The 17,188-nt window shown below is 29.0% G+C and overlaps 1 protein-coding gene across 1 annotated transcript; it reads right to left on the bottom strand.

The window, feature by feature from the left end:
* Positions 1–10,572: 10,572 nt before the first annotated feature.
* On the bottom strand, positions 10,573–11,478 carry LOC120130047 (SNF1-related protein kinase regulatory subunit beta-3-like). The gene is made up of 3 exons (XM_039147398.1): positions 11,311–11,478; positions 11,089–11,205; positions 10,573–11,009 (listed from the first exon to the last, which is right to left on the bottom strand). Exons 1-3 carry the CDS (start codon positions 11,476–11,478, stop codon positions 10,683–10,685), a joined length of 612 nt encoding a protein of 203 aa, XP_039003329.1. The 3' UTR covers positions 10,573–10,682.
* Positions 11,479–17,188: the final 5,710 nt, after the last annotated feature.

The following is a 17,188-nucleotide window of genomic DNA, read 5'->3' as shown; positions in this document are numbered from 1 at the left end:
TTTTCGATCACGCCGTTTCTTAACCGTGTATTAGTCCACATTTTTTGAGACAATCCCATCCAAGACATAGCCATTTTTAGGAGTTCTTCCCAACTGACACTTTTTTATTTTCTTTTATAAATTATAATGACAGTTTCAAGATTCAAAAAGATAGTAAAATAAAAAATTAAATAATATTTATTTAGTAAATTTTATTGAATATAAAATTTAATTCTTTTATAATAGTTGGAGTGAAGATTAAGTGTTTTAGGAATGAATTAGTGGATAATGAGTTTATTTTTCTCTAAAATTAACTTATATATTTTTTAGCATATGAAGTGCGCCTCACATACGAAAGGTGTGTGCCTGTGCCTAGGTTCCAGAGATTTTTTTGCGTCTCAGTGCACCTTGCTCGCATTAAAAACAAGTTCCTAACAAGTTTTATAGGAGCAGAAACTCTTCATACACAACTTGGTCAGATCGTCTACCGTGCGCTCGGAATATTTAAGTTCCTTTGCTTCTCTTACATTCTTTTTTTTCTTCCACCAATACCATTCTAACTTTGGTAGGTGCCAAATTGAAATTGCTATTAATTTTAAAACTTTTCTATATTTTTCTAATTGAAAATTTATTTTACTCCTTAAAATTTTAGTTCGTCGTCTGAAATTTTAGGTCATTTCTCTTAAGTTTAAGTTTGTCGTTCTAACATAAAATCTTACGTCCGTCCCTGATTATACACTGTAAACGTTGACATTTTTTTGAGGTGTTTAAAGAGCTAATGGAGATTCCCAACAGTTAAGAATCCTCTTCGCCGCATCTACTCATGTATTATACGAAGGATAAGTCTCATCGTATATCCAAAGGTTTAATTAGACTCCTCAAAATTGAAGGTAAGCTGCTGAATTACCACACTAACCTCAGGTTATCGACAATAAGAATATTTTTTAAAGTTGTTATATGGCGGAGATAAAGGGTTATTACAGGACATTAACTTTGTTCATGTTGACCTTGACAGCCAAGAAGCTACATATATATATTTGATTATAAGGCGTGCCCGATGAAATGTAACGAATGAAAATCTCTTGCCCCTCGTTGTGCACCTACTAGTGCGCACCTTTAATTTGTAAGTTTTGCCTTCGATATTTAATCATTGACGGCTATTTTTATTTTCCTTTTGAGTCATTATTTTTAATATTTTTTTTAAATATATATATTCTAAAAGTAAATCATATACTATTTTTTTAAAGATCACGCACTGATTTTAAAGATATTACAGTCTTTCAAAGACCATTAATATTATGAGAAAAAATTAAGATTTATTTTTAAAAAGTAAAATAATAAAAATGATTTCAAATGATCTGTGTTCATGTCAAAATTTATTATTTTTCTAAAATAATCTGAAAAAAAAATTAAAAATAACTTAGTATACTTTTCTTAGATGAATAACTTATTATACTTTATATTTTCATTTATATTATTCAGAACACAGACAAAGAATATCTAAAATTATTTTTAATTCTTCTACAATTATTAAAAAATATTAAACACCTAAATTAAATTTTTAAATATTACTTTCCCGTATTTTAAGAAAATATTAAAATTTTTAATACCTTTAAAATTTATTAAAAAATTAGACAAGTAAAATAATTGTGTTCAACCATCAAGATTGTAAAAAAGATTAAAATATATTTTTAATAATTTTTTAAAATAAAAATATTTTTTAATGATCTTTGTTTATATTAAAATTTACTATCTATCAACACTCAGTTGATCTAGTGGGATGAGGCACTAGATCTCTAAGCAATGTCAGGGATTTGAATCCTGACGATTGCGAATGGAGCAAATTGGGTTGGGAGGGTTGCCCTTACCTCTGCAGTACTTGATCCAGATTAGTCGATCAATAGATCTGGTACCGGTGGTTATACCAACAAATTTTTACTGTCTGTCTAAAATAATTTGATAAATAAAATAACTATGAAATAACTTACTACACTTTGTCTTCTTGTTGGTGCTATTTAAATTACGAACAAAAAATATTTGGAAATTATTTCTAATTCTTCTAACGTAATTAAAAATAATCTATTATATTTTATATTTTTATTCGTATTATTTAGATATTGTGTCCATGCTTTAAACAATACGAACAAAAATATCAAGTGCAATAAGTTATTTTTAATTTTTTTATCAAATTATTTAATACAAATAATAAATTTTAATATGAATAAAGGCCGTTTAAAACTATTTTTGTATTTTTTAATTTATTTAAAATAGATCTTAATTTTCTTTCATATTATCAATAGTTTTAAAAAGGATGTAATCTATGATCTTTAACAAAATAGTATATGAGTTACTTTCGAAATATATGTTTTTTTAAAAAAATAGTTTAAAAATATATTTTTAGCCTTAAAAATATTAAAAAATTACAGCACTTGCGGAAAATAAAAAGAACGGCATTTTTTTTGCCATTACCGATTCCAAGTTTTTTATTTAGCACGTTAAGGCGTCTGAATTTTTATTTTGAAGAATATGATAAATATTATTGTAAATTTAAAACTTGTTATCTTGGGGTAACAAATTCTAATAAAATATAATTTTTAATTAAAATTTATCACGTTGATCTTAAAAAAAATAAAATAAAAAATATTTTTTATTACAACTCATTAACTTACGATAATGAGTTTCATGTGTTATAAAAAGTATCGTATATTCCCAAATAAAAGTGTACGTGATATATTTTACATATGTTTTTACAGAGCCCGAAAAACTAAGAACAGCACTTAGCCGTCAATGGTAAAATAGTAAAAACACGTGTTTTAACATTGCAGGAGATTTCTATTAGAAATCAAATCTAATAAACCAAGAAGATGTTGACCTTGATACAAGGGCTTTATAATTTTGTATATATATGACTTTAAAATGAAATTTAAGTTACTTGTGGAGAGTTTAATCTTTTTATTTATTTTTATTAAAGAGAGTTTAATCTTTTAAATATTTATGTCTGTGTTTATATTTAATAGATACTCTTATTTATATATAAGTTAAAATATGATTTTAAAATATACGATTTTTATTTTTTAAAAATTTGTGAAGTATGTTTTTATATTGAACATTTATAAAATAACCTAATATATCTTGTAATACCCCAAATATCAGGCCAGTGACTATATTGAAAGAATTTGAAATTTTGGGGAAATAAATTGAATAAATGGTAAAGTATAAGAAATGATTTAGGAATTGTGTTTAAGACCAATTAGTAAGAATGGAAGAATGAAAGGGGTATTTTGGTCATGTAAAGGGAAATGGATTTAAAATTTATTTTAATTACGGTATTTAAGAAGAGGAAAAAGGGGAAGGTGAGAAATCTAAGTCATCTTCTCTTCTCCTTCTTCCCTGTGACCGTGCTCTCCCCATAGCCCAAGGTAAGACTTAATTTAGCTAGTTTTTCCTTTAGTTTTGGTTTGGTCTTGAAACCTTAAGTGATGTGGAAGCTTAAGGAAGGGTTGGAGAGGATTAAAACTAAGAGATGAATGATTTATTTGAGATTGAAGAAAATGGGTTTTTGAATGATATGTTGAAATATGAGTTTTTATTGAGGTTTACAAGTATATTTAACTTGTCAAATAAGTAAATAAGATATTAAAAGCATTGGATGTGATTAAAAACATGTTAGAAAAAGTAGTATGATTCTTGGGTTGGAGTGTTATTTAGAGAATTTGGGTGTTATAAATGGAGGAAAGTTAGATGGGTTAAGTGATATTAAGTTTAAGGGTATTGTTGGAGGTAAAATCAAAAGATTTAGACGAAAATTGGGTAAAAATCAGGTTGAAACATGGAAAATCTGGGTAATGGTATCGGTATTGAAAGAACAATACCGATACTATATGTTTAAATTTGAAGAAATATGATGAACAATATCGATTTTATGAGGAAGGTATCGATACCATGGATTCCAGAATGTAGAAATGATATTGATACTGAAGGGGAGTATCAGTACCATAGTATAGAAGTATCGATACCATGGTAGAGGTACCGATACTATTGAGCTTGGAAAATTTAAGATATGAGGAATTTTGATAGAGATTGAATATAATAGTGCTTTTGAGTATTATTAAAAGTATAAATGATAGAGAGTATACTAACATGGGTATGGTATGTGTACTTAATGTATGCTTGTGTAGATCATAACCAAGCTCTCGAGTCAAGCAAGAAAAAGAGCAAGGATAAAGTTGACGAGTAGTTGGACATCATTACAGCATACTAGGAAGGTATATTAGGTGAGTGTATGTATTGTATTTATTGTATTTATATGAGATGAGGAAGACTCGCAATGAGTCAACTTAGAATGTTTTGATTTAATGTATGTTTTACAATATTTAATATACTTTCATAATGTGTATGAAAATGATATTATGAATAAGTTTTAGAGTATGAACTGCTCTAAAATAAATGAATAAAATGTGCCACTAATGAAAATACATAACGGTGCATTATAGGCATAAAAGGTGCCACTAATGAAAATGCATAACGGTGCATTATCGGCATAAAAGGTGCCATTAATGAAAATGCATAATGGTGCATTATCTGCATAAAAGATGCCACTAATGAAAAGGTATAATAGTGTATTATCGACATAAAAGGTGCCACTAATGAAAATGCATAACGGTGTATTATCGCCATAAAATGTGCCACTGATGAAAATGCATAACAGTGCATTATAGGCACAAAAGGTGCCACTCATTGTATTCATAAAAGGTGAATGACCATTTTGGCACATCGTTGCAATGAGTATACTTTACATTCTCATTTAACATACTTTGGGCAAAATAAAGGATAATTGGGAACAATATAGGTATGCTGGGCATACTAAGATTAGTTTTGATGACTAGATGAAAGAAACTTGGTTTAACTAAGATGGTTAACTGATTGTTATGAAATATACAATTTAGTTCGTATTTCAATAGCCATGATATGCTTATGTATGAATTATAGTTCATTTACAGTATTATGCCTCACTAAGTAAATACTTAACGTGTGTTGATTTCACGCATAAGTAAAAGCAAAGACAATCCGAGTAAGGAGTGTAACATTAGCTATCATCAATCTAAGGTTGACTCATCAGTAACAGTAGGGCAATTATGTTTATTTTGAAAATTAGCTGGCATGTAATTGAATTTAAGAAAGATGATCTGGAATGTGTTTAAAGTTCTAATTTTTGGTAATAGGTTATAAAGAATGTTTTATTATTATATTAAATGATTTGTTTTATTTTCGAAACAATTTTTTTATGAGTTTTACAATTAAGTAAATGTTTCTAAAAGTTATGTGACATCTGTGACTTGTGTACGGAAACGTATATAGCAAATGAGTGTTACATATCTTCTGCGGGGGGGTTTCATTATGGTGGTCGTGTTTTAGTGATTAAAAACTGAAACGATGATTAAAAATGATTGAATCATTCGAGAGATCAATCTGACAATTAAGAATTTAAGATTAGATTTGCTAATGTATGATAATTCTAATTTTTTTTTTACACTTTCTTGTGTTCTTTTTGCTCAATTTATAATATTTATCATTGCAATTCACCTTTTTTTTATTCAAGTATAGAATCATAATTGATTATCAACAATAAAGTTACATATAATTAAGGATATTTGTTTAATGATAGAGAGAATTCGAAGAAGGTTAAGAATATGAAAAAGAGGACTCCTCTCTTAGTCTTAATTGAGGAGTTTTATAATGATACTTAGTGTTAGTGTTATGCCTAGAGTTATGATTACTACTTCTAGGTTGACAGGATAAATAAGTATGATTAGTACTTGTAAGTTGATTGTCTAACAGTGGATTTGACTCTAATTGATTACAAAAATATACAAGAAATCTTGTTAAAGGTAACAATATCTAAACAGAAGATATAAATCTCGAGATATTAATCCTAGAAAATATGGTCCGCGAAGGAGATTTTTCAAAAACCTTTTATATAGGAGATTTAGATCATTGGAAAGAGTATTTGGGGAGGAAGTACGAAAGAAATATAACTCTAAATCCCCATAACAATCGGAGTAAAAGCTTACCTGGAAAAAAATTTATGATCATTTTAACCAAAGAGAGAGGGCCAGCAGATGGTGAATGATTTGCTTGACAAAGCGACAGGTCATGCAGATAAATTTTAAAATTAGAAGAAATGGATAAACTTATTCCTCTGTCTCATAAAATGTTTATTATTTATTTATTTTGGTTAATTTTTTTAATTTTGATTAATTATTTTTAAGAATTTATTAATGATAAAAATATGTAAAAATATATTTTAAAAACCTCCAATCAAATAGTTTTCAAATATATATTTTATAAAATTTAATTTAATATTTAAAATAAATATAATTAAAGTTTAAAAATTTGACTTTTAAAATTTCAAAGGGTAGGATATATTGTCAATTGAAAATATTTAAAATATATACTAATTTAATTTTTTTTAGAGAAAGCATTATTTTCACTTGCTCCCTTAAATCTATTCATGTCTTTTTCTATTTCTCAAAAAGTCAAACTTCATTTCCCATTAAGGTTAACATAACCCAAAAAAAGAAAAGAAAAAGGAATCCATGTTTCTTCATTTGAAAAATGCTCACAATCTAATAGGTCAAATGGATATTTTTTCCATGATGCATAACCTGGAATTGTTTTTTCTCATCATGGTTTGCTTACCTGCTCATTGATGCAGATAGAAACTATCTGACAGTTTCTTTGGGAGTATTGTTTTGATTTTTTGAGAAGTATATGAACGTTTTCAGCTTAACAATTATCTAATTATAGGTTGAAAATATAGAACAAAAATGTATATCATTTGAGAGTCATGTTAATACTAAGGATGTCTACAAAGGTAATACAATATTCCCATAATAATAACTATTTTGGTTCTTTGAATGTATGTTTTTACTATTTTGGTCCTTGTAATTGAAAATACTTATTTTTTGGTCATTTAATTTCAATTTGTAATATTAATTTGCTTGTATGTCAATTCTTTATGTATGTACATATTTTTTATGTTATGTATTTATTTATATCATTTGTAAATAAATATGCTTAACTTTATTTGTTGGGTATGTTTTATTTCGTATATTTTATTTATATTTATTTCTATTTCTTTAACTATTAATGTTATCCGAATAATTTTAAGAACGCTAATTTGTAGAACGGGCGTGGAAAGTATCACTTGTTCGAAGTAGTACGATCCAATACGACATTCGAACAAGTACGAACTTGAAATAAATCAATTTTATTTTACAAATTAATTTATTTTACTGATACAATGTGTGTTATTTTAATTCATAATTTATTTCATTGTATGCGATTGCAAATCATCAATTTTTATTTATATTCGATTTGTATATTTATTAATGAGGGAATATTGTTTTATTGATAAGAAATAGTCGAGTTAGCTTTCTTGATGGAGGATCGTTAATTTTGAGATTTCTTTTCGAGTTAAAGAATTTTCTATAATTAATTAATTCGAAGCAAATTAAACAATGTTCAATAAACATATCATCTTTTAACTTTATATTCGATTTGTTATTTCCACCATTACGACAACGTGTAAGCGACACAGTACCAGTTTTTGGGCGTTGTGGGGGTGTTAATCCTTCCCTACATGTAACCGACTCCCGAATCCATTTAAACGAATCTTTGGTGACGCATACCAAATTTTGTCTTATAAATTTTTTTTATTAAAATTGTTTTAAAAGACGTTTTTAGGTATTTGACCTACCTAACCCAGAAGTCGATGGTAACTCATTTTCAATTTTATACAAATCAATTCAAAATCACCCAATTTTTCCAAATAAAAGTCATAATCGTTTTTTTAAATAATATTTAATTGTTTTACCTAAAAAATGGTTATGACAACATTGTTTGGTTTGTTTAGCAGAAATGTAAGATTACAGTGTTTGGTTGGAGGAATATAAGATTACTTGGAATCAAACTTTTGAGGAGAAATTACATTTAATATATAATTAATATAATTAGTATATTAAATTTATATTTTTAAATAATATTCATAAATATCATATTTATTTATATAAAATATAATATGATATAACAAATAATATTATGGTAGTAAAATATTATTTTAAATAATTGCATTTTTACAATAATACTATTTTCATCCCATAAAATTATTTTTTCATCCCATAAAATTATAAATAGTAAAATATTGAGTATTAAAAATATAAAATATTTTTAATTCTCAAAATTATTAATATTTTAGTAAATCAAACTCTTTGTATATTATTTTTATTTTTATAATTTTGAGTAAAGTATAAAAAATAAGAATTTAGAAGGATCGTTATAAAAAGAATTCATTAGTCCAAGGGTATTCTTGTCCAAAGTAGTGTGAATATAAGATACCTAAGAATTTGGAGGTAATGACATTCCCACCATTTTAATAAAAATTGATACTATTGGGAAAAGAGTATTTCCGGTAATGTAAGATTCCGTGAACCAAACGTAGGAATATAATTCCGGGAAAAAAATTCCCCTTGGTAATGTAAGATTCCGTGAACCAAACGCACCCTAAATAATCTGATGGTGTAATTCATCAAGTAGTTAGGGCTATATTCGATTTGGTTTTTTTTTAATAAAAGATTAATCAATCACACTTTGCTATTTTCTAAAAATCAAAACCGAAACAAAAATCAAATAACATAAAAATTACGATTTTCGATTTGGTTTGATTTTACGGTCGTTGACTATTCACTACTTTTCAAGCTCAACATCCAAAGAAAGCAAACTTAAAGCTTTTAGAAGACAAGGTACCCACCGTACAAAACTACAATATATATATATATATATATATATATATATATATTCGTATATCAAGCCAAATTTCCAAATTACCTAATAAATAAATATATTAGAATTCGTATTATTAATGGGATGATAATGGAGCTGATCACATTAGAACAAAAGTCTTGTTATGTGGTTAAACATAACATAAAGCCATATAATTGCAGGCATACCCCTTCAAAAGGAATGAATCCATTGACTAAATGCCCAAAAAAAACACACACACACAAAGGCTTTAAGTATATGAATAAGTAACATAGGTTACCACCTAATTAGTTGAATAAAATGAATTAAAAAAATACTGTTAATTAAAAGAAAGATAACATAAAAATAAAAAAGTGACATGTTATGCTAAGTAATTACAAAGTAGTATATGTTTTAAATACTCAATCATTTGATAATAAATGCTTAATCACCTCACTCGTACTCATGACCTCTAAAAATAACAATAATACCTTTAACTACAGAAATAAATTAGTTCATGCTTCCATTATGGGATTTTATTTTCACTTCTATTGCATGTTAGTATTTAGGTGTGTTTGTTTTTGTTCTTTCAGTATATTTTTTGTTACTAGTATGACCAATTTATAAACTTTTTTAATCTTTCCTCTTAATACAAACATTTGCCGAACGAAAAAAATTACTTGCACATCTAAAAACTCACAACACCACAAATACTGGTTAAAAGGACAAAGTGCAGGTTTTATATATTTAGACAACACAAATTTATCTGGTACTATATATATTTTGATAGTATTATATGTTTATAATCTTTCTTAGGGTCAGTTTGATATAGTCTTTGAAAAATGATTTTTAAAAGTGTTGCATCAAAGTGCAGTTTAAAATTTAATTATTTGAGATTACTGTTAAAAAATAAATTTTAAAAGATAAAATTTTCATTATAGACATTATGTTGTAAATTAAAAATATAACATTTAAATTATAGTTACACATATTTTCGAATCATATCAATTTAAACTATAATAAATTCAAAAAATTATTATTATATATTGTTTTGAAAGGTTATTATTAATGAATTATATCAATTTAAATTATAATAAAAATAAAAAATATAATTATAGTAAAAATATATTTTATATAACTCACTATTAATATTTTAATAAATAAATCATAAATTTTTAAAATAATTAAAATAAATTATTACAAGTAAAAAATTATTTTTTAAGTATGTTAGTATTAAATTATTAAAAAAAATGTAAATATATAATTGATTGGATCCCATGTATTAATAAGGGTAAAATTATAATTTGCTTCCAAACGCAAAATTAAAAATAAAAAAAACCAAAAATCCTAACTTTTGTAGTTGGTTTGAAAATACTATTTCCACCGTAATTTTTTTTCATTTTTACGTGTTTAACATTAATTTTGCGGTAAAAACAGACTTTTCAGCTGAAAGTGGTTTTAGAAAGCATTCCCAAACATACCCTTAGTAATTGATAACGCACATACATCCTGCAAACACAATTACTCAAACTTAGAATCTCAAGAGAGAATAACACACTCTTTAACCACTGAAATCAATCATTAAGTTCCAAAAAATATAAATTTTACAAACAAAAAAAAGTTATATTTTAATATAAACAAAGAAAGCAATAGAGTAACATATATTTTAATATATGTTAAAGGAATAGATAAAGCTTTTTATATTTTAATATAAACAAAGAAAGAAAGCTTTTTATTTATTTCCGAATGTCAAACTTTCAGATTGAATGGAAACCTTCAAGCCAAGCGCTGCCAAACCAATAAATATTCTTTCTGCTAACTTGTATTAGAGTCTATTGCAACTAATTCCAGTCACAAGGGCAAACCGGCCAACCCGACACGAAAGTCTGGTCTCGATTCATATCTTAAGTACTGCTACTTCCTCTTCTTGGAACCGGCTTGTATAGCACAAGAGTAACATACTTCGAACGAAAACGTTGAGTGAATCCAAGTGCCACTACAGATCTTGGTGGCTCTCGGTCTTCAATGAAAAGATGATTTAGAATCACGTTGTCGGGGAAAGGAAGATCCCCGGATGCGTTCATGCTAGCAGGGCACCTAAGCAAGGTACGATGCAGCTGTGGAGGGACAAGTGGCGGGTCACGCGTGTCATCTTCGTTCCCAGGGTACACATTATTATAACTAGAATCAGGTGATCTCGACACTTCAAACCCCATGACGGTTGCTTCATCCTGTACAAAAAGACTGCATGTTTGATCTCTGCAAATCTTTTTCTAATGGTCTAAAAATCACCAAGATTCAATGACTTACTTGATCTTCACCGTAATGGTTGTTCACATTGACAACACAAGAGGCTATGTGGCCTAAATCATAACACAAGTGAGCCTGAAACAAAACCGTTATTCCAATTGTAAAAATTTCAGTCCAACAAAGCAACAGGTAAAATTAACAGCTAAATAAGTACACAAACACTTGGGATCTTACAAAGAAAAACTGTCATTAAACCAGAATTCAAGAAGGCTCCATTAAAACCAGAATATTTCTGTACAGAAGAAAGTTCGCCACAAGCCAATTAAACTCCACTTTGCACTCAAGAACATAAAAGATGGGCTTTAAGCAATTTTGCTGGATTGCATTGCTTTCTCGAAGACTAGAGAACACATTCAAGCTCCAACAGAGTTCAGCATGCAATATGCACATCGTCTAAAGTTGCTAATAAAAGTAGTTCCAAGGTCTTAATTTCATCTATTCCAAGAACAAGACATGGATAGTTCGTAACCCGATAACCACATTTCTCACTGATGGATTACTAAATAAGTGCCATAACATCTAAAATTCTAAATTTGAGAATCCAGTATTCTTTGAGCACAAATCAGCCTTGGTTTCCTTCTTTGTGAAGAAGAGATATTACTAGTACTTAAGCCAGTCAGGAAATGAATGCATGAGTTAAACTACACAACAATAGAAAATCAACAGATGTCCAACAGTGAATATAAAAATTATATGGGCCTTTTACATTATCATAAGCAAATACTGTAAGCTGTCTGACAAATAAAAAGACGAAATGTCTACACTATGAGCAATGTACCTTTTGCTTGTCTACAGGCACCGACATGGATAGATCTTCTTATTTAGTAGAATGTACAAAGTTAGACTTTCAGATGTATTTTACAGGGTCAACACTCACCAGCAAACTAATACCTCATTTCCTAGAGGTAGATCCCTTTCCATCCATTGGTGCATAGTCTTTATGAGGAAAACTCTGCTTATATGGCTTCCAAAGTAGGAATCATCCACCATATGGCACAAGTTAACAATCATTTCAATGACTGAACTTTTTATTTTTCTTTTACAATCAATAAAATTAGGCATAGCTTAACATTAGAAATAAAATGTTGTTTATGAGGGAAGAACTCAGTAATAAATTGAACGATTCAAATATATACTCACTTCATTTCTATGCTGCCAGAGAGATATCTTTGTCTTCTAGAGAGAATCACATTCATACCGCCAGAACTGAAAAAAAATAGAACCATGCATTTTTACACTTAATATTTTCCTTTACCACAACTATCACGAGCTAGCGACCGATCAGTACATTCATTTCTCCACACCATGTTATGCCGGCATCATGAACATAATCGATTTTATCCTCTTTGGATACTCGCCAGTTCCTCAAGGGATTGTTATTCGAAAGGGTGCCTCACAAGGTTCAAATCCAAGACCTCTTGGGTTCATTTCCGAGGAGGCAAACTTTCAGGTAACAAATCCTTGAACGGCTGTCAGACACACAAAGAGAACAATACTGGCTTTTAGGCACAACTTCGCAAGATGCAATGCAGGAGAATGAGGGTACCCAGTTGATCAGTGGGTCGCGACATCGGCATTTTTATCCCCAGAATTCTGTTGAACACCAATTCTAAGCAACTGTTAGACGTGGGCTTGTTCACTCTCTTAGGTATTCAGAATTCTCTAACCAAATACACTTAACTACCCTACAATTCACCACAGTATCCGTTCTCTATAACAAGAATGACCATAACATAGAAATGTAAATATCTTCAAAGCATAAAATGCAAAGTAAAAGAAGCAAAATCCTCTGAAGAAAATACACGCCACTACGAGCAATATTAGAGACTGAAATTATTTGTTAACTAACAATGACCCAATTTGATTGCGGCCAATCGACTTCAATCACCAAAACTCCTGCTTTGAACACCAAGTTTCTCCCATAAAAACCAAACTCTAACGCCAAATAATTGAATAAATTTTCAATGTCGTCAAGCTTACCTTCAAAAAAAAAAGCAAACGCAGATCAAATTAAATGTAACCCTTAAAAAGGGGGCCAAGAATTTAAACCCCAAGAATTCACTGGAAAACCATAAAAAAGATTAAAATTGAGCAACCCAAAGTTGTGAAGAGAATAGGGTAAGAAATTAAATACATAGGAAGATTGTGGCTTACCATGCGAAGAAGATAAATTTGCAGAGTAAAAACTGAGGGATAAATATAGGTAATTGCTGGAGATGAACCCAAAAATAAAAGTTGTACGGAATTCCGCCACGAGAATCTGCTATGAAATGTTTTTGATTTAAAGAATTAACGATAATAAAGTTGATATACTAAATAAATGAGAAGAAGAGAATAATTAATTAACCCTTTTTCCCCCTTTAAAAACTCAAAATCTTACAAAATAATTTCAAAATAGGGAGACTATAATTTAGAGGGTATGCATCACAGCAAAATGCATTCACTAAAAAAAGAAATAAAAACTAAAAAGAAGAAAAGTTTGAGGCAGAAACAAATTTCAGGGCGGAGTTTTTGCAAGACAAGATACGACCATGCCTACTATTTTACTTTCATAACTTTTTGCTTCCTAATTGCGTCTTCTCTTGAATTCACGTTGCTTATTCATATATGTTATACCTCTTTACTGTCACTTTTAGATTTATCAAAGCTTTAAAAAAAATTCATCACAAATTAAATTTTTAGAAGATTTATATCCTTAGACCCGCTATAATCTTTAAACATGATTTTTGACAGAAACACTTGATCTATTAAAATCAAATATTAGTAAGTGCCCATATCCATATACCTTGCCGCCAACCTATGAATAATCATAATGGCCATATGTCTAAGACTTGCATTATAAGCTATTATAAAATTACTCATGCAAAATTGAAGAAGGGCTTCTACTTCTTCTTCTTCTTCATCATCTCTTCATCTATAGGGATAGAGGACACAATACTGGCTACCCAACATTAAATCATTGACTGCGACTCTTTGCCTAAATCAGAAGAGATGAACTACCTATCGCTACCACAACCCAAATGTTACCATCAACAATTGGTGCATTAAGGATGAAAATCCTCTCGATAGAAAAGAATCGGTCAAGATGAACCCTCAAAAAGAAAATAATCAATGTTATTATGTATTCTTCCCAAAACCCCCTCGATGCACTTAGTTTTCCAAGTCAAGCTGATATGATTTCGATTATATGTTTCGAGTCATATATGTGAATGTCCGATCGTGATTCTAGTAAGAAACCCCGCCCAAGTGGCCCCATCACACGAGCAAGGGCTAAGGAATTTCAAGCAGCCATAGAGAGTATGTTTACATCACATTTGGAACGTGATGAAGAAGGAATAATAAGGGAGGAACACTTTACTTTTCTTATGCATGAATTTGCATGAGAATTTAAAGTTTGCATAACATTCATTGCATTTAAAAAGTGTGTTGTTCATTCAAGCATGCCTTGCATTTAAATCATCTAGTTCATTTAGGGAAGTAGTTTATTCATCAAACTAGATCGTTTATTAAATTAACTCTTGATTGTTTCATGCATGTTTTCAATTAAATATTGAATAAAGTTCATCTTTGTGTCTAGGTGCATGAGAGAAGTTGAATGGTTTCATCATATGCAAGAATGTCAGTCAGAATGTCTTCCAATTCTGGATTCGATACAGATGTGTTTGGTTCTATACATCAATTGGACATTATTCCTCTATCTCTTAGCTTTCGAACGCCTTTTGAATCACCTTAATCCAATATCGAGAGCTTGAGATATGATCGATTTATTGAAGACAGTGCAGGCTGGAATTTTGTTACGGGAATTTTATGCATGGATGATTTGGATGAGTTTGAGCCGAGGGAGAGTCTTTTCAACTTCAGCCAAGTGACAAGCCATTGAAGGACTCTTAATTCACCCATTAAAGGCATTCAAAGTTGATTGTTATAATCTAAGTTTAAGGGTTGTTCATATTCTTCAAGGGAGCATGCAATGAAGGGTGATTTAATTCACTTATCAAGACAATTTTCAGCATGGAATAGCAAGAGTCTTCCACCCCTTGGACGAAATTAAGGCTAAATTCAGCTTCAAATTGTCTAGATTCATCCCCAAAATGATCTAGAATATTCATCCAACTTTGAAGATAAGAAGACAAAGCATTCAAGTGCATTTTATTGCTAAATTGATGAGAATGTTTTCATCTTTTGAGTCTTTTCATGTGCTTCTTAGAAATACTATTAATGGGCACATTTGGGATCATTTGTAGACACACATTTGATATATAAAACATCTTTGAGAGATTGCTTTCATTCTTGTTCTCTTCTAGAACTTTATCGGCTTCAATATAGTCTTGTAGTATTCATCCATCTTCTAGAACATTTCCTTATTTTTTAGAAAAGATGATGCAATTTTGAAAAGGATGTCGACTTATTTAGGGAATTAACAGTAGTGACCCCCTGAGCATGATTGCGGGATATATACTATTAATTCCTTAATAAGTTAACAATGCCTTAGATTTATAAAAACTATGCGATCAAGCAAAATTTTATTCAATCCTAATTTTTCTAAAAATAAATTAGGCTTTTTCTAACTTACGGTGACAAATTATGGAAATTAAAGAACATAGGGGCTTAAATCTAAAAACGTAGGATCTAATATTAATTCTATTTTATTTTAATCGATTATTGAGTCGAATAACCGGAATGGTCCCTCGAGCTTTTAAGCGAGAGCCACTTCGAATTATCACCTAAATTAAGAGACTAATTTGAAATCTAAGTTAAAATAGAGGCTCTATCTAACCTATTTAATTATGTCAATATTAAGAATCTAATCTAAGTTTAGGGACTAAAGAGGTCGAGGTCTAAAGTACCAAGTTCTAAAAGATTTAGAAGTTTGGGACCTAAATTAATAATTTCTAAAGTTAGGGGGCTAATTAAAATCTAACTATTACCTAAATTATATTACACTAAATTTTTAGAAAATATTAATTAATTTTAGAATCGAACAATTGATTTGAGTAATCGGGCGTATAATGTGAAAACTCGACTCGAATTGCTCCCTAATTAAAACTAATGTGAAATCTTAATTTCTAAGCTTGATTTGAATATTAATCTAATTTAAAACTAAATCTAAGAAAATAAATCATGAAATAAAGAAATTAATAATAAACTTAATTAAAATAAAATAAAAAAGTACAATAATAAAAAACAATAAAAAAAGTAAAAAAATAAAAATTTAAAATTTAAAATAAATATAAATTAAAGGTGAATAAAATTAAATAACATAAATAAAATGCAATAAAATAAAAGTTAGTAGTTAGCAGAGTCCAATCCATAATAATGCATATCATACCCCGGATCGGGTCACCACAAGGCCGAATCAAATTTTGGAAATAATAAATAAATAAACAAAAGTTAAAATGCAATAAAATAAATGTCAATAGTTAGCAGAGTCTGAACCATAATAATGCAGATTATACCCCGGATCTAGTCACCACAAGGCTGAATCGAATAATAGAAACGGTAAATAAATAAATAAATAAATAACAATGATTACAGTGCAATAAAATAAAAGTTAGTAATTAGCAGATTCAGAACCATAATAATGCGGATCATACCCATGATCGGGTCACCACAAGGCCAAATCGAATATTAGAATCAGTAAATAAATAAATAAATAAATAATAATGATTAAAGGGCAGTAAAATAAAAGTTCGTAGTTAATTGTTATAAAATAAAAGTTAATAGTTATAAATAAATAAAGCGCATAAATTAGTGACCAAAATAAAACACAGTAGCAAATTTCAAATAAATAATGTGGCAAAATGAAGACTAAACTAAAATAAAATGAAACAATGAGCCAAAATCAAAATAAATAAAAAAAGGGAAGACCATATGACCAATTTGTAAATAAATGACAAAGGTAAGGGGACTAATGGGTGATTTACCCATGAAATAGGTGACCAAAATGTGAAATGACTGGAGCTGGGAGGACCTGTGGGTGATTTACCCAAAACACAAAGCAGAACATTCTCTCATTCTTTTCTTCTCTGCAAGCACGACCAGTCGACGAGACCTCAAACCATGCCAAAAATGACAGCAATCGAGAACGATAGTTCTCACA

The sequence above is a fragment of the Hibiscus syriacus genome, unplaced genomic scaffold (genome assembly GCF_006381635.1).
Source record: "Hibiscus syriacus cultivar Baekdansim isolate YM2019G1 unplaced genomic scaffold, ASM638163v2 tig00001644_pilon, whole genome shotgun sequence".
NCBI lineage: Eukaryota > Viridiplantae > Streptophyta > Magnoliopsida > Malvales > Malvaceae > Hibiscus > Hibiscus syriacus.
The sequence above is the reverse complement of the archived record's forward strand: the minus strand, read 5'-3'. Positions and strand labels throughout refer to the sequence as shown.

Bases quoted from the DNA above. Each gene is read 5' to 3' on its own strand.
- LOC120130047 (XM_039147398.1), bottom strand. From the start codon at position 11,478: ATGTGCATATTGCATGCTGAACTCTGTTGGAGCTTGAATGTGTTCTCT. The intron at 11,206-11,310 runs GTTTTAATGGAG...CTGTTGCTTTGT, and splicing joins TTCTGTACAGAAATATTCTG to TGGACTGAAATTTTTACAAT. The intron at 11,010-11,088 runs GTAAGTCATTGA...CTTTTTGTACAG, and splicing joins ACCATTACGGTGAAGATCAA to GATGAAGCAACCGTCATGGG.